The sequence below is a fragment of the Trachypithecus francoisi genome, unplaced genomic scaffold (genome assembly GCF_009764315.1).
Source record: "Trachypithecus francoisi isolate TF-2019V2 unplaced genomic scaffold, Tfra_2.0 Lachesis_group9, whole genome shotgun sequence".
Classification (NCBI taxonomy): Eukaryota; Metazoa; Chordata; class Mammalia; order Primates; family Cercopithecidae; genus Trachypithecus; species Trachypithecus francoisi.
The window spans coordinates 74,085,276-74,108,702 of NW_022681474.1; the positions used below are offsets into that span (position 1 = coordinate 74,085,276).

At 39.8% G+C, this 23,427-nt stretch overlaps 1 protein-coding gene across 1 annotated transcript in view; it reads left to right on the plus strand.

The window, feature by feature from the left end:
* The window catches only part of ANK3 (ankyrin 3), a 364,088-nt gene that overhangs the window by 235,187 nt on the left and 105,474 nt on the right, over positions 1-23,427 (plus strand). Inside the window, 2 exon segments of the mRNA XM_033209412.1 lie at positions 15,294-15,417; positions 20,029-20,131. Coding sequence (XP_033065303.1) covers positions 15,294-15,417; positions 20,029-20,131 — 227 coding nt within the window.

The window sequence follows — 23,427 nt, forward strand, 5'->3', positions numbered from 1 at the left end:
AGCTGAGGCAGGAGAATAGCGTAAGCCCGGGAGGCGGAGCTTGCAGTGAGCTGAGATCCGGCCACTGCACTCCAGCCTGGGGGACAGAGCAAGACTCTGTCTCAAAAAAAAAAGAAAAAAGAAAATAGTGTCTCTTCTCACCCTTCTCCATCTCAATAAATGGCTCCATTGCCCAAGGCAAAATCTGAGTTTTATGCGTTCTGTCTTCCCATAGCACTTCTATCCAGTCCATCAGCAAGTCATATCAGTCCTACTTTCAGAATACATCTCAAATCTCTCTTCTCTTCTCCATCTCCATTTTCACCACCCCCATCCAGGCCACCAGAATCTCTCACATGGAATACTACAGGAGCCTCCTTACAGATCTCCACTTCTCCTCTTACCCAGTAGACTCAGCTTTCTGCACAGCATCCACACAAGCCTTTAAACATATACACTGGATCATGTTATTCCACTCCTTAGCTTAAAACCATCCAAAGCTTATAGTTAGTCTTTTAAGATTCATTCATACTGTTGCATATAATTGAAGTTCATTCATTTTCATTTCTATATAATATTCCATTGTCTGCCTGTACCACATTGAGTTATCCACTCTACTGTTGATGAGAATGTGGGTTGTTTCGAGTTTGAACTGTTGCTACAAACCTTCTTATATGTTTCCTGATACACATATACATACATTTCTGTAGGATGTAAACCTGGAAGAAGTATTGCTGAGTTGTATATTATGCAAAGACAACAGAATTCATCAAAACCAGATGACAATAAACTATGCTGGTAAAATTAGTGATATTTTTAAGCAAGGAAAAGAATATATAGAAAGCAATTACCTTGAGGAGGTAAGAGGGGCCTGGCCTGTGCTTGTGGTAGGGGATGTGTGAGTCTTCTGAGGTGCTGATGATGTTCTATTTCTTGACCTAGGTGGTGCTTATTTTATAACAGTTTGCTAAAATGTATATTTATATTTTATATTATCTGTGTGGTTGCTGTATTTTGTAACAAAAGTAACCAAGCCAAACAAATAATATAAATACACCCCTAAAGTAGTACAAATACAAAGCTAAAACCCACCCAAGGCTTTATATTGCATCTAGAGTAATTTCAGTAGCTTGCCATGGTTAGTAAGTCCTGTATGATATGGTCCCCGGCTACCCCCTTTCCATTTTCCTTTTACTTATGCTTTTTTTATGTCATCCTAATACTCATCTCGTTTTATTAGTCGTTAATTTCAAGAGTCAGCAGACTTTTTCTATAGAGAGCCAGTGGTAAATAGTTTTGAATATTTAGTCTGTATTGGTCTCTGTCACAGCTACTCAACCCTGCCTTTGTAGTACAAAATACCTAAACCAACCAGCCTGATTGTGTGAAACTAATAAAGCTTATTTACAGAAATAGGCTAGAGGCTGGGTTTGGCCCATGGATTGTAGTTTGCCAACTCATGGTTAACTTTTTATATTTTCTTTCAAACTAGACTAGTCAGCGCCATAGGATCAGAGTTGTCCTGGTCCCTGTCATAGGTCTTAGGGTGTATACATCTGTACCTTCATTCATGAATGCATCCACTGGCTTAATTCCACACATTTACCTGGCCTCTGTCCCCTCTCAGGATTCCATATAAGTTAATACTCTCACCGTCAGAAACAAGTTTGACCAACAAGTTTTCTTGTTTCATGAAGAGGTGTTTCATATTTAGAAAACATGTTGGTCAAAGTGTCAAAGTATTTAGAAAACTTGTTGGTCAATAATGGTACTTACCATTATTGAGTCTTTCTATGTGCTAGGCATTAAGCTAGACACATTTCATGCATTATGTAATTTAACCCTCACAATGTTTAAACTGGAGCCGTTGTCATTTTCATTTCAAAGATGTGGAAAATAAGTTTCAGTAAGATTAAGGAACTTGATTAAGGTCACACAACATAAGTGCTGGGGCTGATATTCAAATCCTTGTACTTCTAATATAGATGTTGTCTGGTAATTTAGATAAGAGCCCCATAACGGTTGGGTTATTGTACGTTTGAATACTATGCTAGTCTGTTTTGCATTCATATGAAGGAATATCTGAGGCTGGATAATTTATAAGGAAAAGAGGTTTATTTTGGCTCACAGTTCTATAGACTGTACAAGAAGCATGGTGGCTAAAACAGATTATAATTTTGAATACTTTTTTTTTTCTTCTACATTGTATCTGTCCTTGCCCATCCATCTGCTTCTGATAAGACCTCAAGATGCTTTTACTCATGACAGAAGGTAAAGGAGAGATGGCAAGAGAGAAAGCAAGAGAGAGGAAAGGAGGGAACTTCGGTTATATACAGCAGTATGAATGAATCTTAAAAGCCTAGGCCAGGCTCTTTTTAACACCATATCTCACGGTAACTAATAGAGCAAGCATTCACTCTTTGCCGAGGGGATGGCACAAGCCATTCATGGGGGATCCGCCTCCATGACCCAAACACCTCCCACTTGGCCCCACCTCCAACACTGGGGATCACATTTCAACATGAGATTTGGAGGGGACAGACCTTCAAAGAATATATAATGACATACATAAAAAGCATTTAGCCTAGAACTTGGCATGTGGTAAGAACTCAGGAAATGTTACTTATTTGGTGCTTTATCTTTGTTACTTCTCTCAAAGTATTCAACAGCATTATTAATACTATTTTTACTCCTAATTTCCATTATGTCCTAATTTAATACCCTAATTTAAAGTATTATTAGGCTAATTGCATTAAGGAGTCAGTCTCAAGGAGTTTAAGATATTTGCTCAGGTTCACACAGTTACGGAAACTGGAATTTGCATTTATAATTTTTTGACTTAGACTTTCTACTCGAGATTCTGTGTTAGCCTGTTTTGCACTGCCAGAAAGAAATACCTGAGACTGGGGGAGATATATATATGAGTTTTATTTGGCTCACGGTTCTACAGGTTGTATACACATAGCACCAGCATCTGCTTGGCTCTGGTGAGGCCTCAGGAAGCTTCTATTCATGGCAGAAGGAAAAAGGGGAGCAGGAATGTCATATGGCAAGAGAGGGAGCGAGAGAGAGAGCAGGAGGTGGCAGGCTCTTTAACCAACTACCTGTTGTGTGGACAAATAGAGTGAGTACTCACTCATTACAACAAGGAGGGCATCCAGCCATTCATGAGGGATCTGCCCCTATGACCCAAATACCTTCCACAAGGCCCTACCTTCAACAGTGGGGCTCAAATGTCACCATGTGATTTTGAGGGCATAGACATCCGAACCATATCAGGTGCCATGAGAGAATAACAGATCAAGTGACAAGAAAATTAAAAAGACAGGGAGATTATTATTTTTTTTTTTTTTTTGAGACGGAGTCTCGCTCTGTCGCCCAGGCGGGAGTGCAGTGGACAGATCTCAGCTCACTGCAAGCTCCGCCTCCCGGGTTTACGCCATTCTCCTGCCTCAGCCTCCCAAGTAGCTGGGACTACAGGCGCCCGCCACCTCGCCCGGCTAGTTTTTTGTATTTTTTTTTTTTAGTAGAGACGGGATTTCACCGTGTTAGCCAGGAGGATGGTCTCGATCTCCTGACCTAGTGATCCGCCCGTCTCGGCCTCCCAAAGTGCTGGGATGACAGGGAGATTAATAAAGACTTCAAAAACAAACTTGAAAGGCATTTTAAAGAATAGATAGGATTTGGACACACAGAAATTTTGCAGCGGTAGAAGGATGGGGATCGGGAAGAGGTGTTTCATATTTGGAAAACTTCTTGGTCAAAGTATCAGAGACAGGAAAGCACAGGCCCCCACATGAGAGCTCAGCACACAGGAGTGGGGACAAGGGTGCAGATGCCGGGCACCAGATGAGGTCCCAGGGCAGCACATAAGGAGGAAGAGAAGCGGTTCTAGAAAACTCTGGGCACACATAAGAGGAAGAAGAATGCTAATTGACATGAAGAGAAAGTGGTGAAGGATGAAGGGGAAAAACCCTGAGGAGTGGGTGCTAAAGGAAGCCTGGGAGGAACTTTCCTAGGAAGCTGCAATCAAAAGAGCACAAGTGGTGTAGGAGGCCAGGCATGGTGGCTCACGCCTGTAATCCCAGTACTCTGGGAGGCTGAGGCGAGTGGATCACCTGAGATCAGAAGTTTGAGACCAGCCTGGCCAACATGGCAAAACCCTGTCTCTACTAAAAATACAAAAAGTAGCCAGGCGTGGTGGTGGGTGCCTGTAATCCCAGCTACTCAGGAGGCTGAGGCAGGAGAATCACTTGAACCTAGGAGGCGGAGGTTGCAGTGAGCCGAGATCGTACCACTGCACTCCAGCCTGGGCGGACAGAGCGAGACTTGGTCTCAAACAACAACAAAACAAAATAAGGGGTACGGGAATCCTTGGTGACCTCAGCAGCTGCCATGCCATACGGGATATCCTGGATATAGACACAGAAGACAGGAGTTCTAGTGTAGGTAGGGAAGGTCATAGCGAGTATATTTTTTTCCTCCAAGAAGCTATGATAGAATGAGCAGCTAGAGCAGCCTGTGAGATATTTAACAGACTCCAAGGAATTGTGTGCGTGTTTAACTGCAAACAATAGGCTGTTGTGGTTTTTTTATTTGCCCCAAATTGTAATTTTGAATACTTTTCCCCCTGAATCATGTCTGTCCCTTCCATCTACCTGAAAAGTCTAACCTGCTTCCTGTGGAAGTGTGTCGTAATGTGACCACCCTGTAACCCCCTCATTAGCTCAGCAAACACAACAGTGAGAATGAATGAGCAAGGGGAAGGAAGACAGGGTGGTGCACAGGGAGCTGGGAGCAAGAGGAGTGGGAGGAGCCCGGGAAAGATGTCCAAATGGGGAGGGACGAGTCAGAACCCCAATGAGAATGAGAACTGAGGACAGGCCCCATGTGTCTTTGCCTCGTGTATACACATCTTTGGGGTATAGGTTGGAAATACAAAGCAAACCAATAAATGGGTGTTTATTGCCAGGCACAATGATAGGCAATTTGGGTGTAAGGGAAAGAAAAGGCCAAAATCCCTGTTTATACACGAGCCTGGTACTTCTTTATACCTGTGAACAGTGGTGAACATGTTCCTGTGTTGTACTCGTGGTCCTTGTGCGGCTAGGCAATGAAGAGGCAAGAATAATGAGGTCTGGATTTGGGGTTGAGGCTAGACAAATAGCTAAGGAAGAATGAAAAGGACAAACCAGCTGTCATGACACTGCCACCTTGAATTTAGCTACCTAGTTTCTCTGCAAGTGAGAACGAACATTTTTGTGCCTGATTTTCCAGGGCTAGTTTGTGGCTAGCAATTAGTTCATTGTCTAGTCTTCTTCACAAGTGGCTTAGATTTTAGATAATGAGAACAGTGTAAGTAATCCTGTACTTCTTTCTACCTCCATTCTGTCTTTAGACTTCAGTGCTCCTTTGACCAAGTCAGTGTGGTGTTTAATCTTACTTAGAGGACTAAAGGACTTTCTGTATCCAAGTTAAGGAGTACTAATAAGAAAGAATATGAAGACATTTTAGAGTCTGTCCCAACATTGTCTTTTTCTGCCTCTTCATAGGAAAAACCTGAATTATCTTTATCTTTGTGTCTAGCTGTGCTTCTGTTTAAAACCTGTATAGCACTTTACTGCTCCTTAATCCAGGCTAGATATAGTTTCTAAAGTAAGCATGCATGACTCAGTGTTGGAACTTTTCCAGGCAGAGCAATGAAAAATGTCCTCCGTGATCTTGGTTGGGTTAATAAACAAACCCATCTCAGAAAGGAAAGAGAATTCAGGTTTTTCCTATGAACAGGTAGAAAAAGAATCAAACTGAGTTTGTACTCAAAAAAGCAGCTTAAGCAGAAAGAGTCATTTGTTCTGTAGAATGAATAATGGCAGTTTGCTGTTCTTTCAGAGGTGTGCAAACTTTGTCATTCAAACCTGATTCTTCTTTGGCCACCTACAATGCCAGGCTCTCATGAGCACCTAGAACTAGGGACAGGAAGGCAGAATGCTGCTGATGGCCCTCCCACAGGAGGCACATGCACCTCTTAAAATGAGAACACGCTTCTTCGGCCTTATTTGGTTACCTAGTTAAATGCTTATTTAACAATTTTCTCAACTTAATCCATAATTACCACCCATTTTCAGAAGGAAAGCAAGAAAGTTGTATTAATCCATTCTCACACTGCTATAAAGAAATACCTGAAACTGGGTAATTTATAAGGAAAAGAGGTTTAATTGGCTCACGGTTCTGCAGGCCATACAGGAAGCATAGCAGGTTCTGCTTCTGAGGAGGCCCCAGGAAACTTAAAATCATAGCGGAAGGCAAAGGGGAAGCCAATACTTTACAAGGCCAGTGCAGGAGGAAGAGAGAGGAAGGGGAGGTGCCCCTCACCTTAAAACAACCACATCTCACGATAACTCACTCACTCACTCTCACGAGAACAGCACTAAGGGGATGGTGCTAACCCATTCATGAGAATCCACCCATGTGATCCAATCACCTCCCACCAGGCCCCATCTCCAACACTGGGGATAACAATTCAACATGAGATTTGGTGGGGACACAGAGCCAAACCATGTCAAAAGTATATCCTAGCACTTATTTTATGTTTTGAAAGAATGAAAACCATGGCCAGCATATGATGGCAAACAAGGGTTACAGTGAGGACCCTTTCCTTCTTCCTACTGAGAAGAGAGGTGGAGAGTGAAGGGGGCAGGAAGTAAGTGCTCACTCTATTGTATACCTTGAGCATGGGACTGTCAGCTTTTCTCTGAGCCTCCAGTCCTGCCAGAAGGTACAGAGATGAGCTGGGCTTGCAGCATCTCCACTGCAAGGCTTGCAGGTCCTCCAGCCCAACACAGAAGTTCCTGGGCTACATGCGGGAACCTCCTGAAGCAGATGGCACAATTCCATCCTCCAAACACCACCTCCTGCTTTTTGTCGCTCCTCAGAATATTCACAGGAAACCTTACCTAACACAAGCTCTTGCTCCAAACTGAAAAATGAAAGGAGAAATACATGCAGATCTGGCATCTAACTAACGTTCCCATCAACTATTCTGTAACCCTGGGCTAGAATTAGACTTTTAGAATCCAAGTTTGAGGGATCAGGATCCTAATCCTGCCATAATTTCCTTTTCTTACTCCTGCTTCCTTGTTCTTTTGAGAATGAAAATATCAGATCAAGGGAAAAGTAATGTGAGCAAATATAGTCACTGGGATTCTCTAGGCTGAGAATGTATTGTATAAATGTTGAATGAGATATAAATCTTTGATGGGCGCAGTGGCTCACGTCTGTCATCCCAGCACTTTGGGAGGCTGAATCATCCGAGGTCAGGAGTTCAACACCAGCCTGGTCAATATGGTGAAACCCTGTCTCTACTAAAAATACAAAAATTAGCTGGGCGTGGTGGCGGGTGCCTGTAATCCCAGCTACTCGGGAGGCTGAGGCAGGAGAATTGCTTGAACCCAGGAGGCAGAGGTTGTAATGAGTCGAGATTGTGCTACTGTTCTTGCCTGGGCGACAGAGTGAGACTGTGTCTCAAAAAAAAAAAAAGAGAGAGCAGCAGACACCAGGGTCTGCTTGGAGGTGGAGGGTGGGAGAAAAGCGAGGATCGAAAAACGACCTATTGGGTACTATGCTCATTATGTGGATGAGAAATAATCTGTACATCAAACCCCATGTGACATGCAGATTTCCCATGTAACAAACCTGCATACGTACCCCTGAAACTACTAGAAGTACCACATTAATAGTGTACATCTCCTTCTTCCTGCCTTGTTACTTCACTTTTTCTGTTCCATCTCTTAAAGCGGCATGTAAGGTAGAATATCAAAGTATTGAGTGTTCCCTCTGCTTAACGGCTGGATATCCAGTGGTACACATACACATCTTTGTATCTACATGGCAGACTTATGTAAGTCTGGATACTGTTTCTGGTGGATGGAACATAGAGCTTATATGACTTATCTGCAGTCCCTATATTTTGTTTTCTTTTATTTTGTTAATTGTATTCATTTTTTGAATAGGTAATAGATGCACATGGTACAAAATTCCCAAGGTACAAGAGTTTACGGTGAAAAGTAAGTCTCCCTCCTCTTTGCCCCAGTAAATATAGTTCCCATCTTGAAAGGCAATCACTGCTTTTTCATTCATTCCACATTTATTGAGCACCTACTATGTGCCAGGTTCTGTTCTGGGCGATGATATGAAGCAAAACAGACAAAGCTCCCTGCCCTCAAGGAGCTTACATTTTGATTACAAATTTCTTGTAATATTCATTCAATAGTATCTTAAGTTTTGTATGGCCAGCCCACTGTGGTAGTTAAAAGAAGGGCTCTAGAGTGACAGCAACTGATTTTGAATCCCATTTTCTCTATGTTCTAAGTCATCTTGGAGTATTTATTCCACCACTCTAAACTGTGTTTTATTTGGAAATGGAAATAACAATTCTGTTTTACAAGATTGTGAGAATTAAATGAAATAACACATATAAAACACCGAACAGTGCCTAAAACATAGTAAATGCTCAATAAATATTAGTGTTAATTATAATGGATCTGATTCTACTGTTCTGTAATGCTGACTAGAAATAGTTAAAAGATTTATTTTCCCAATAGTTTTCATTTCCTCTCTTTGCTGTATGATCAAAGAAAATCACTTTTTAAAGGATAAGCAACAGTAAATTTAAGTCAAGTTTGATCATTAGCCTCTTGTGTATTAGACTATTTGCTGAGTTCTATTAAGAAATCAACTCCTAGTAAATCAGTAGAGTATAGAGACATTGTTTCTCTTTATTCCTTCTAATCTTTTTTAATCTCGTTAATTTGGAGGGTTGTACTATTTGGTCTGCACGATTAACTATTAATTTAAACTTTACAATGGGGGATTCTATATTTTACAGCAGAATTAAACACTTCTGAGCAAAGTTTCTAACAATACAATTTGGTATCCTTATCTTAAGGAACTTTATGACTCAAGTCTCCAGCCAGATGGGAAAACAACTTTCAGTCCATGGAAAAGTGACAGAAGTTTTCCTTGGTGATGGTCTTAAGGTCTTTAAGATGGAAAGAGATTAGAAGAAAAGTAGATCGCGTGGGGGGAAGAAAAGGAGAGAAAAGAACTTCTAGGATAAGAAAACACTTTTAAATATTAGGCCAATAGCTATTTCCTTTATTCAACATGAAAAAGGATCACTGAGGGCATAATGAAAGACTGCAAGGATGTTGGGTTGGGTATATTACACAATATACTGGACCATTGACTTGGAGTCTAAAAAAGAAATGAGGGTACACCTATTTAGCCCACCACAGTCCTGATAATCATTTAATACACTCTCTTTCTGTCCTTTGTTCATGTTTCTATTTTGTATTGTTTTCCTGGCAGATGAAGTTGATGGATCTTTGAATGGTTGATTATGGTGTAAGCCATCTCTTCTTTCAGCCTTGTCACTATGTAGGGAGGACTAGGAAGAGGAGGTTGCTGGGTAGTTGAAGTAAAATGCCTCTGAACCGTTTTTATTAATTGGTTAGTGGTGGGATCAGGTAGATTTGGGGAGTTTTGTATTCTTTTTAAATATTTTCTAGGCTCTGATAATTTATTGACAGAAGTACATTAACAATAAGAACATCAGTGCTCAAGATAAAAGTTTCAGGCCAGGTGCGGTGGCTCATGCCTGTAATCCCAGCACTTTGGGAGGCTGAGGCGGGTGGATCACGAGATCAGGAGATCGAGACCATCCTGGCTAACACAGTGAAACTCTGTCTCTACTAAAAATACAAAAAAAAAAAAAAAAAAAATTAGCCAGGCATTGTGGCGGGCGCCTGTAGTCCCAGCTACTCGGGAGGCTGAGGCAGGAGAATGGCATGAACCCAGGAGGCAGAGCTTGCAGTGAGCCGAGATCGCGCCACCGCACTCCAGCCTGGGCGACAGAGGGAGACTCCATCTCAAAAAAATAAATAAATAAAAATAAATAAATAAATAAATATTTCAAAATGCATCAAGTCAATACCAAGTAAATGAGGCCTTCTCTAATGGCATTTGCCACTGTGCTCCTGGGCTTTATGTATACACATCATTTATTGCACTACAGAGCTAACTCTAATTTATTAGTGATACATTAGGCAGCCAGAGTGCGACCCCTTTGGCTTACCTTTGGACCTTGTCATTTCTCATTTTTGTTTTGGTTACCTATTAAAAAATAACAGCCCCCCCCCCCCACACACACACCAAATTCAGTGATTTAAGGTCTTATTATCTCCCTCAGTTCTGTGAGTTAACCAGGGCTCAGCTGAGTCTTGGGATCCTTTAAGAGATTGCAGTCAGATAGCAGCTGAGGCGGAGGAACGTGACCAGATGTCCAAGATGGTGTCTTCATCCAAAGGTCTGATACCTCAGCTAGGATGGCAGCAACAGCTGAGCATTGGCTGGGCATTTCTCTCTCTCTCTCTTTCTTGGACTCTCTCTGGTTCTAAGCAGCCTCTCCATAGGCTACCTTGAGCTTCTTTATAACATGGTGATATCATCATAGTCAGATTTCTTACACTGGGACTGGATTCCCCCAAACCACTGTTTCAAGAGACTTGAGGAGTCTGCAAGGTTTCTTTGAACACAAACTCATTCATTCAAAATCACTTTGCCAAATTTTACTGTCCAAAATTTCAGCCAACCCAGATTCAAGTAGGGATACTACGCAAGGGCATGAATAGAAGGAAACGTAGTTCATTGGAGGTAGGGGTGAGGAGGGCATTTTAAAGACGAGCTACCAAAATCCTCTTTGCCTAAAAATAGTCAAATTCCTCTATAACACAACTGTTATTTCACTGCACCAAATACCTCTAAATAACATAAACCTACACAACTCTCTTTTAGTAAGTGAAAATATTTGACTCTTGGTAACATTTTTAAGCTAAATATATCTGATATAAAATGCATGCCATCTTTTAACAAAATTACCTTAGTTGGCTTATACACACCTGTTAGAAGCTGCCACTAGCCAAAATGTGTTTGGATTATATAATGGATTAGAGAAAGTTAACAAATCACACAATAAAATTCATCTCATTCCTTTCTAATCTTTGGTACAGCAGTGTGTTGTACTATATGGTAATGATAGAATGTTTTGTTTATTGAAAGGAGTGTGAATGAACTTTGCTGTTGTTATTGTTCATTTATTCATTCCATCAGCAAATTTTGTGATTACCTAACACAGTGCCTTGCTTATTACAAGTAATGGAGAACAGGGACACTTTGGTGCTGTCATTCGATTTTGTCTTTACCAGTATAAATAGTAGCAATTTAAATGCTATTTGAGTTCATGCATTCAGATATTTGGGCACTGGAAAAAGCTGTGCCACAGAATAATAGTAACCGTGCTGATTAAGCCCTTACTCTGTGCATTATTTCATTTGAATCTCCCTAGGAGGCCTGAGGGTAGAGGCAGACTTATTACCCCCGGTTTTATAGAGGTTGGAACTATGACTCACAGTAGTTAAATGGTATTTCAAAGGTCACCCAATCAATACATGGTATAGCTTGAATTTGAACCTAGAGCACGTACTGTGCAAAACAGCATTAAAAGAATACCGTTGCTTTTATTTCTAAATTCCATGTCTTTTAAGAAATGTTCTCACCGTTCTAAAATGCTAAGTGGATAATTACTTAATGTTATAAGGCTATTTTATTTTCATTAATCTTTGGCTAAATGTATTGACAACTCCCACCCCTACCCCAGACCTCTTTTGGTTTCACAGTGACCATTTCTGAAGTCTAAGAAGTGTGGCTAAAGAATAGTGGAAACTTACTTTCATTGAAATTTTACTGTATACCAGTCATTTAGCATAATATTTGAAAAGAGTGCTAAGTTGCCATGACATGTAGATTTAAAAGATAAAAATAAAAATAACTTATATTTATTATCAGTCATGGATTCCAAGATTATTTATGAGAACTTCCAACATACCTGGCCCACGAAGAATATGGCTCCTAACTTAGAGGATCTCACCAGCCAATAGGAGAGACTAAGCAGATGTGTTTACTGGCAATACATTCTGATGAGGGACACCTAATGGTGAGTAGAGGGTGCGAGGGCTTCTAGAAAGAGTCAAAGATTAGAGAAGTTCATCTGGAAAAAACAATAAAGGTTCCATCAAGAGAATACACCTTAGTAAAGGCTCAAAGTCTAAAGAGTTTAAGGACTTCTAGGGACTGAAAAAATTCTGTATAACAGGAGGGAAGGTGGGTGTGGAAGAATAGCCAAGAAGGAAAAATAGCCAAGAAGTCAGTGGAAGGAACATTGCATCATAGGCCTTGCTGAGAAATTGGAATGAATGACAGTCTTTGAATAAGGCTTTGGTCAGTACTGTAGTTTGGATTCGAAATCCAGACTTAAAAAGCCGATGAACATTCAGACATTTCTCTTTAAACAAGACTTCCCCTTCTATTCTTTAGAGTTGGAAATTATTCTCTGCTTGGGAATAGTTTTCAGTATGTTCCAAACATTATAAATGACTTCCCTTCTATTTCCATGTATTTACCATGTTGATTACAGTCAGGCTGATCGGAGTAAAGCACCAGGTGTCATAGCATCCTAATATTACGTGAATCATGCATTTATCCATTCATTTATGCGTATATCCAGGGAAAATAGACTTTTTTCCCCTACTTGATCAGTTCTACAGATTCAGATTCCTGTATATTTAGGTAACATTCCAAGGGGATAGATGTGCTCTTCTAAAGGAGTGCTTCCTTCAGCAAGACAATTTCTAAACTCTTTACTTTCCAGCCCAATTCTCTAGCTATTCTCAGGGGCGGTGGGGAAGCAAAAAAAAAAAAAAAAAAAAAAAAAAAAAAAAAAAAAGCAATTAAAATGGCCTCTCCAGTGTACCCAGATGGAAGATGGGGAAGTCCTGCTAGTTTTTTCCTCCACTGCCAACATAAACAGGGTGGAGCAGCTGAGAAGGCAGGCCACTAGTGGAGAGGGAAAGAAACAATGTAACAGCAAAGTGACAAGAGCTCAGCCCTGCCTCCTATCTGGGGCAACAGAGGCCTCTCCAGCCAACCCCAGTTCTCCCTTTACTTTGCACTTCCACCAGGGACCTTTCGAAGGAGCACCAGTGAGTCCCTCTATATTAAATAGTTGAAAGAACTTGGGCCAAAAATAAAGCAGAACACCCATTTGCTTTTTCCAACTTGTCTCACTTCTGTTTCCTTCTTCAAACTCTTGATAAAAAGCAGCGGCAATTAGTGTATTTGCAAAGTGCTTCTTGGAGAGTTGTGGGAATCACTGCTGCTTTCCTCAGCCCCGGTTTCACAACCTCAACTCAAGGGCAGGCCCTCCCTCTCTCTTTCTCCCCTCCTTCCACCTGACAGGGACCATAAATAACTGAGGCTCCCAGTGTTCCCAGCTGAGAACAAAGTTGAAAGTTTGCCTGGAGTTCCGTGCCACTCCCCGCCTGGGCCACTGCTTTGTTTTCTTCTAATGTTTTTCCTCTACCTGGGTTGGCTGTTTCTTCATTCATATTTGAGAAGAGTCACCTCCTGATTAAATGTAGCACTTCGCTCTCTCTCCCTACATGAAGGCTGTCTCGGTTACCCGACTAGGCAACGCGCATTGGTATCAAATTACGGAAAGTCTACACCGAGCAGTCCTCATATTTACATACAAATAACTCAGGGGCTTGCATTTATGTCACCATTCTGTCCTGCTAGAGGCTTGCCAGAGGAGTTTTTAATCCAATCAGAAGGAGCTTTAAAAGGATGTCTGCGGAGTGGTCAAAGGATCTTAATCTCAATTAAGTGGCTTTTTTTAAAAAAGATTTTTTGGGAGGCCTGAAATTTTGAAAATCTTCGAACCCTGAATGGGGAAAGATGTGTAATTCCTCAATTGCCAGGAGGATATCAAGATGCTGAGAGGAATTCAGCGGTGGTGAAGAGAGTGGATACAAACCAGGGATTGGTTTGCTTGAGCTGGTTTGGAGGTTGATTCTAAATCACTGCTTAAGGAATTCCTGGAAACATCAGGAAAACATTTGATCATCCAAGCCTATGGAAATGGCTTTACCGCAGAGTAAGATCTTTGAGTTGTACTTGGTGTGTGCTGTTTTTGTTTGAGATGCAGTGAATGTGCAAATAGCCTAGCCGTAAATAGTTACTTAAAATAATCTCTTGGTCCTGGGTAGCAGCAGTAGAAAGTTGATCTGTTTAGTTTTTACATTTGCAAAAACAGTAGTTGACAGTGTATTTTTAGACTTGATTGGTAGTTTAAAAGCTGAGCTCTTGCGGTTTCCTGAGTTTAAATGAATGGAAATTGTAAACAGTACCTAATATAGGAATTGGAAAATGTATCTGGGGGAATGAATCACTTACCTTTGAGAAAACACAACATGTACACTTTTGCAATCTCTTGGCCAGCGAAGCTTGTGTCCAGAAAGAGGGTAAGAGTTTGCCTGGGTGGGGAAGGAACTTTTCTGCAGCCTGTGCTACCTTTTGAGAAGGATGGGAAATGTCCCAGAGGGCAAAAGACAATTGAAAAAGCTGCCTTGTCACTCCTGGAATGTGGTTTTTCCATGTGAGGTCATGTTTTGCATACGTAGCTGGTAAAAGTATTTCACATAATTAACTCTTTGTCTTGATAATTAAAGAGCAATTTATATAGTCCTTTCAAAGTGCTAAAGCACCAATATTATCTCTGGAGAAGGCTGCTTTGCTTTCCATGTGGATTTCAAGCATTGGGACAGTTGGGCTGTTGTTAATTTGATAGGTTTAGAAACATTTCAAAATTGACATGTTCCAAGACTTTCCAACCGAGCAAGTTATGGTTCACATAACTTGCTAGTTTCTTACATAAGCCCCAAACTGAAATCCTGTGTGTGAGATAACTGGTTTTTTTTTTTTTTTTAAATGTCTGTTTCCTTCCCACATATAATTTCAAGAACAGTAATGAAGAGGTGGTTCTTATTTTGTAATCCATGTCCATTCAAACAAGCTGCCCTCATCGTGGGTGAGGTGAGGTGAGGAGAACTCTGACATAAAACATCTACCTGTCTAGTCAGCTGAGGCTTACCGGGAAGCAAAGGGATAGGGATAATGTTTTAAGATTCGTACTTAATACCAGGAATTGTTTCCGCTACTTAAATTCACTCTTGAAATTGTGTACTAACCTTTACCTATACCTTTTCCTTCTAAACGGGAGTTACAAAAAATTATCCAGGGGAAAGGGGAAGGTGAATATGAGATAATGGGGGATTTGCTGATAATCAAAGGAGTGATTTTCTCCACAGCTGACACATTCAAAAGGGAAACTTTTGATGTGGGCTTGCTCTCTACATCTGCAGGTGAAGATGCAATGACGGGGGACACAGACAAATATCTTGGGCCACAGGACCTTAAGGAACTGGGTGATGATTCCCTGCCTGCAGAGGGTTACATGGGCTTTAGTCTCGGAGCGCGTTCTGCCAGGTACTTCATTGTTGCTGTCTTTCATAGTTAATTTAAAACAACCATGATTTGCCATAAATCAAAATCATGTTCATTTTTCACATTATCCCAAAATGTGTTCTTTGGATGAAGATGTGAATTTAGCGAAATGTTCTCGACGCAAATACACATGCTCTGCTGTTTTCTTTTGTGGTTTGTAGTTGTTAATTTCATGTGATTGACCATGTTAATTGTGTGTTCTTTTTTTTCCCACTTTGCAGTCATGCTTCCAGCACAGTAGCAAAAGAGCTCACTGACAAAACTGGGAGAACCAATCTGAGTCACATATTTCAAAATTAAGTTTTGTTCCATATTGAAAGAAAATATTATTTGCTAATAAGTAAGAAATACGTGTGTAGATTGTTCACTATTCTCTCTGTTATTGAAATAATAATTCAAGATTAAAAGAGAGCATTTTTGAAAAAAAAATGTTGCTTATTAAAGTTGTCCACCAAGTGTTTGAGTACCTCTTCTAAAACTGTTCCATTATTTTGTTTACAAGGGACATGTTAGAAGTATAACAGTGATTTACCAAAAGTCACAGACAGGAATGGTGACAAATTCAGTTCTTACAACTGAAGTGGAAAACTTCTGCATGGGAAAACCTTGACTCAGACTTTTCTTACACTGTTGAAAGAAACAGAACCTTGTGCAGAATTTGGAGACTTCTTTGCCCTAGTGTGGATTAACAGAGTGTTTGCTGACAGTGAAGTTATTTTAAAGCTAATAATTAAACCTTCTAAGCCAGAGCCCTGAGGACATTTTCCTATAGTTTAAGGATCTGTTGTAAAAAGTTTCATTGTCTAATAGTAAATGGCACTTCCCACAAAGTAAACCCTGGAGTTTATTCTCATTGTAGTTGGTGTGGCCAGTATGGCTATTGAATTGATTTTTCTTCTAGTCTTTTTTTAGTAGGAATTTGAAACTCACATAGCTTAGTAGAACTTTTGCCTTATAAATACATGTATAAAAGGCCTTAAAGTCTTATTGTAGCAGGTGTCATTAACAGAAAGAGGAAAAATAACTTTAAAAAAAAATGCAATATTTTAAGCGGTCAAAGATAGCAACAAGTTAAAATGGAAAATATGTAGAACCTTTAAGGTTCTTGAGATCCTTTAGATCTTGTTTAAATCTTAGAGATTTATAGCTTTTGAAATCCAACAACTAGCTTGCCGTCTCTTCTGATAATATATGACACATTTTGTGATCAATCATTTTTATGTAGAAAACTATAGTAGCTGACCTCCAGTGACATAGGAAACCAGAATATCACACTGTAATTTTTTTCTTAATATAATTCCAAGGCTTTCATACTTCTAATTGTGATTGCACTATTATTTGTTGCTATTATATGTAACTCATTTTTTTTTACTTTGATGACTCATGTTATGCTCAGAGGCAAACATTTTTAAAACTCTATAAAGCCAATATTTTTAAGCACATTGTTAGAGTATTATCAAGTAAAATATATTCTGAGTGTAACATTTTAAAAGGAATACATTAAATGTGTAACTCATTCAACCATAACATTTTTTTTCTTTTTTCTTTGTCTGATTTTTTGCTTTCTATTCTGTTTTTTTTTTTTTTTTTCTAAAATTACTTTAAAATAGTCCCAAGATAAGGTAAGAAGACATGACACTTTTATAGTGTTTCTCTTCCCTTTCCTGGCTCATGCTCTCATTTTTATTTTCTTTAGCATTGTAATGTGATGTGCTGTGATGTGCTGCGATGTGCTTTCTTTTTTTCTGCTCAGCTTTAGAAAAATCAGTAAAAATTTTGTGATTTTAAGAAAACTAGAAAGTATATAATAAATATTACTTACGCAAAATTGATCAAATACGTAAGGAATTTCTTTCCCTTAACAAGTTTTGTATAGTGCATGAAGTAAAGAAATTTCACAGGGTTTGAAGAAAAAGTCCTGATGTGAAGGGCTGTTTGTTTGCTGGTTGCTGTTTTATTTGAGTTGTGCTAGGTAAATTAGTATAAATTTAGAATTCTGGGGCATGTTTTTCTAACACTTCCTATATTTAACACTTAGGGTGTACTGATGGCTACAAATAAAATAGTTGGCCTTAGTTAAAAACAATTTAATGCTTTCTAGATCCCCATACAAATAATCTTTAATTTTAGGCTAAAAGTACTTCGAAGTATTCAGGATTCAGGGTAAAGCTTGATGGGTTTAATTGACTCCATATGTCTAATTTAAATTGGTCTGGAATGATCAGAAGTAGGAACTTTAGACATTATGTAAAATGAAGACATCTTCAGGCCTTTCTGTTGATAGCTCCCATTTCTGGGCTCTGTTCTGCAGTTGGCACTCAGAGAGAAATTAAAAGAAGGAGGAGATGTTTAAAAAGTATCAACAAATTTTAGATACATTTAGAAATAGAAATTAAAATGAATAGGTAATTATTTTTTAAAACTTTTAAGTGTTTGTCCACGTAGAAAACTGTTTCATATACCACCAGTGTTAACATATCATGCCATGGGGACCGTAATTTGAAGAAATGAATGTCTAATGCAGACAGTGGCCAGCGACTCTCAAATCACACCACTGGAGCAAAATTTAACATTGTTATGTGTACTTAGAAGCTGCACTGATAGTGTAGCCACTAGCCACCTATAGTTACTTAAATTAAAATTAGTTAAATTCAGTTGTTCATTCACACCAGCCACATTTCAAGTGCTCAGTAGCCAGTGTTGTTGGACAGCTCAGATTTAGCACATCCCCTTCATAGGAGAAAGTTCTGTCGGACAGTGTTGAGTTAGAGAATTCCTGCTCTTAGGAAGCTTCTACTGTATTTGAGGGAAGGTAAGAGACTAGAAACAGGAATGGCAGAAAGAAGGGCTTGCAATTGAAACTGGGGAAAAAACAGAGTAATGGGTCCCATGATTGGGCGTGGAGAGCCTGACTGTGCAAGTGGCCAGAGTCATGTGGCTTACTAGATAAGTTCCTCTGTGCAGGAATTATGCTTATAATGGTCTTTTAGTAAGTTTTGCTGAATACACTAAATAATGACTCTGTAGAATGATGGTTGTTTGGGGATAAGAGAGGTCCATTTGAGATTCTGATAAAAGTGAAGGCTCCCAATCCTAGAAGAATGTACGTACCTATCTTTGTAGACACTTAGAATGAAGCCTCTAATATCAGGAGGCTCTGTACCTTGATAAAAGGATACCCACTTTCTGGTTTTCTTTAGTATAGCAGGCAGTGGGGAAAAGAAATTGTTTTATGCAAAGAATCATTTATTTACCTCTTATGTATATTGTCTTTGTTCATTTCCCCATCAAGCACACAAAAGGCAAGGCCAAAGCCAAAGTCTGACTGGTTCCACTGGTGAAGATACAAGAAGCCACTTTTAGATCCAGATGGTTTTTTAATTATATAGGCAGTGAAAGGAAGAAGTGAAAGGTGCTGGCTTCTCATGATCCTTGTCCCCTACACCTAAAAGGACACCAAAACAAAAGGGGCTAGATGTCTACAATGCTAGTTGTGGGATTCCCCATTGCTGAGGAGCCAATTCTAGACTTCAGCTAAATAGTTTTATATTCTGCAGCTCTATTCCAAGGAGAGCAGAGTAGGAATCCTCATACATCATTAGAAAGAGGAAGTGATGAAACCTATCTCATGGCAGCCTCCCAGGTGAGACGGGGAGCTGAGTAGCAGATGGTCTCGTGGAAGTTCCTCACCAACCTCCATCCTCTGAGTTCCTGGAAGATCACAGGGTGTTCTGTGAAGGCTCAGATTAGCTTCAATTCTGGTCTTTGCCTGTATGACTTATGTGAATACATGCAAGGTCATGAGAGTGACATGGCAGAACTGTTCTCCCAAGGGCCCTGACTCTATTGGGTTTTAGTTTAGAGGTCACTGTGATGATGGCATATCAGGGCATCAGGGTACCTGCATCTGAGAAGTTCAAGGGCCATGTGGAGGATTTACAGAGGCTGGAAAGAACAGTTGAAGGAGCAAGAAAGACAACAGTAGAGCAAAGAAAGAATATTTGCAGTGAAGAACAAATAACCATGCAAGGAATATGAATGTTTCCTGAAAGCCAGGAAGATGGCAAAGAGGATCATGCAAAGTGTATTCATAACACTACTTCCTTCTTGATGTTTTCTATGAGTAGCAACAACAAACCAGAGTTCTCAGTAAGTCCCAAAGACTTATAAACAGACCCATTTAAAGTAGACATAATTCTAATCAGTAGCACATGTCAAGTAGACATAGACCAGAAAGAGGAGACATTCTAACATAAGATCTTGTCCTAGAAAAATCTACCAACTGTCTAGAATCATCTGGTTCTTCTCAATTGTCATGTCAGTTCAACTTCATAGTGAAACATCCAAAGTTTTCATGCATTTCATATTCTCAAAATTGGCCTAATTTTAAACAAAATCTAATCATAACGTTGTCTATACTGAAGACATTTTCTCAGATATAAGGGATTTTACTTTTCACTATGTCCTTTCAAGAACAACTTTTGTTGATATTTTTAGCCATCTTGCCTGTTCTTAAAGTTGCATGCATTAATTTTTTTTTATTCATCTCATCATCATCTACCACTGTTGAATGGTTAACTGTAAATACAACAGCCTCCGCTCCTTCAGTTCGGATAGGTCTTACACCTTGAACAGAAGCTCCTATGCACGGGACAGCATGATGATTGAAGAACTCCTTGTGCCATCCAAAGAGCAGGTATGCATTCTTTTCAAAATAGCCTTTGACTATTAAACTTACATTTGTATGATTTAACCAAGCTCTTTGTCTTGTGACAAAAAATATATTTCTGCATGTTTGATTTTGCATTTGTAAATCTTCTGGTACTAGCCAGTTTAAAAAAAAAAAAATTAGTTGTACTATAAGCAGAAATATTCCTGTCTTCTGCAGGTGAGGAAGATACGAATATCAGAGAGGAACTCAGAAAGTCCTAGAAAATGTGTAGTTACCTTTCTCTTCTCTAGGTCAAATCTATTTCAATTTTTTAAAAGGAGAGTTAATAATCATTGGTAGCTGAAGTTGCTGGTATTAACCTCATGAATGTTTTTGTCTGTTTGTTTTTGGAGACAGAGTCTCTGTCACCCAGGCTGGAGTGTAGTGCCGTGATCTCAGCTCACTGCAGTCTCTGCCTCCTGGGTTCAAGTGATTCTCATGCCTCAGCATCCTAAGTAGCTGTAACTACAGGCCCACCACCACACCCAGCTAATTTTTGTATTTTTAGTAGAGACAGGGTTTCACCATGTTGGCCAGGCTGGTCTAGAACTCCTGACCTTAAGTGATACACCCGCCTCGGCCTCCAAAATTGCTGGGATTACAGGTGTGAACCACCGCACCCAGCCTGAATTTTGCTAAACAAACTGTGTATCTATGTTGGAATTCGTTATAATTGTTTTTAATAAGTAAAGATGAGACTGGTCATTTTTTGTTCCCTTAGCTTCAAAGTTGCCTTTGATGGTGTCTAAAGATGTGATAGTATTTTGCTTTCTACCAGAATCTCTGCTATATGCATTTGGTGTTTGTGTAATTTTTTTCTTCCAATAATTGTGGTTGCATTGATAGTGGGTTACTATAAGAAGTTCCAGTAACACAGCTTTCCTGCATGTGGGCTCAGGATGGTCCTGGAATAATTAATACACAGATAATACCTGGCTTTAAGTATGCACAGTAGTGATTTAATGATAGATGAAACTGTCTGGACAATAACACATTTAAAGGTGACGTATAATATTTAAACAATGTAAATAATTGGTGAAATCATGCTGGGCTTTTTGACTCACTGCACAATGAAGGTGAATTGGAGCAGATGAATAAGTGATAGTCACTTATCATAGCCAAGGTAGAGGTTAAGCAATAGGTAGACTTTTGGGACTCCCACATGTCTGCAGATGCTGATGTCTAGACATACACATGTGTGTTGTACTTCATAGGGACCTACAATAAATATTTTATTACTTTTTACCCTTTAGAACATTCTTAACAAGCAGGCCTTACAGAGGTGAATACAGTGGTTATTCAGTGTTTGGTCAGACAAAGAAAACTCTTTTAAAAATGATTATAGGCTGGGCATGATGAGTCATGCCTGTAATCCCTGCACTTTGGAAGGCCAAGGTGGGCAGATCACTTCAGGTCAGGAGTTCATAACCAGCCTGGCCAATGTGGTGAAACCCCGTCTCTACTAAAAATACAAAAATTAGCCAGATGTGGTGGCGGGCACCTGTAGTCTCAGCTACTCGGGAGGCTAAGGCAGTAGAATTGCTTGAACCTGAGAGGCAGAGGTTGCAGTGAGCCAAGATCACACCACTGCACTCCAGCCTGGGCAACAGAGCGAGACTCTGTCTCAAAAAAAAAAAAAAAAAAAAAAATTACAGGTGCATGTATTAGTCTGTTCTCATGCTACTAATAAAGACATACCAGAGACCAGGTAATTTATAAAGGAAAGAGGTTTCACTGACTCACAGTTTCACCTGGCTGGGGAGGCCTCACAGTCATGGTGGAAGAGCAAGGGACATCTTACATGGTGGCAGGCAAGAGAGAACTTGTGCAGGGGAACTCCCCCTTGTAAAACTATCAGATCTTGTGAGACTTATTCAGTATCACAAGAACAGCATGGGAAAGACCTGCCCCTGTGATTCAGTTACCTCCCGCCAGCTCCCTCCCACAACACGTGAGAATTGTGGGAGCTACAATTCAAGATGAGATTTGGGTGGGGACACAGCCAAACCATTTCAGTGCAATAGCATGTCATGGGTGTTAAGTGGGTATTAGTACCCGAGAGAGCACTTGTCTCAAATAATGAAACTAAGCTCTTGGGTGTTGCCAGGAATTGGCTGAAATTTTCTGCTTGGTTGGCTGTGGTCATTATCTTAGTCTGTAATCCTGCTCTTTTCATATTCCCAATTGAAATGAGATGGCAGTGGAGATATTGATAACACTTATAAGTATAAAAATGCCTGTTATTCTCTACACTCTAAGGAAACTTCACAAAACTTATAAAATCACAGATGAAAGGAGACTCCCCAGGTATCAATGACACTTTGCTCATGTAGAAAGCATGTGCCAGGGAATTTCTGATCAAACCTAATTGTGGCTTATATTTCTGCATATTAACTTGCCACGGGTCAAGGGCCTGAAATTGGAACCACCACCACCGTCACCATGACCTTACCATCATCACTGTCACCTCCACCACCGCTACGACCACCACTATTACCACCATAGTTATAGTTACTCTACCACCCAACTTCTGCACATTAATGTTGAAGTAAAATGCAAGTGTTTGTGGTGCTACAAAATGGCTTCTGAGGGTTCTCATACCATTGCCTATTAACTATTACCAAGACCTACTTACTGAGGTAGACTGGAGGGGCAGCATTTACTCAGAACTAAGGATTTGTGAACAGAAGTAGAAGACAAAGAGAATTTTTGAGATGAAACTGATGTTCTTATAGTCAGTTGTTGCTTCCAACTCAAAAATACTTCTGTGGACATCGTGAACACATCTATGGACCCATCAGAGGAAAGAAGAGCATAGGACATCTGAAAATCTTTCAAAATAAACTTTAAGTTGATAATGTAGAAACAGGAAGTTGCTGTCTTTAGTGAGCACAGAATACCCGCATAGGCATTCCCTGTGGAACCAGCGTGTTTAATGAGCATATAACACTACGCAGAGCCACGCAAATCCAGGATAAATTGGCAGATTTTGGAGGGGGAAATGAAAGTCATAAAGACATTTTAGGGACTACTGGGGGCATTTGAAAATGTCTTGGAGATATCTGTGTGTGTAGGAAATCATTGATAATTTTCTTAGTGATAATTTTAGGATTGGTAATTTTCTTAGCTTATCACTGCTACTTATTGAACCTTCTCAGAGAATATTGGGGTATGCATGCTGAAGTTTTCCAGAATTAAGCAGTCATTAATTCAACTATTTATTTCCAAATAGTTCAGCCAAAAAAAGCACAGCTGGATATAGCAATGTTAATTGTTGAATC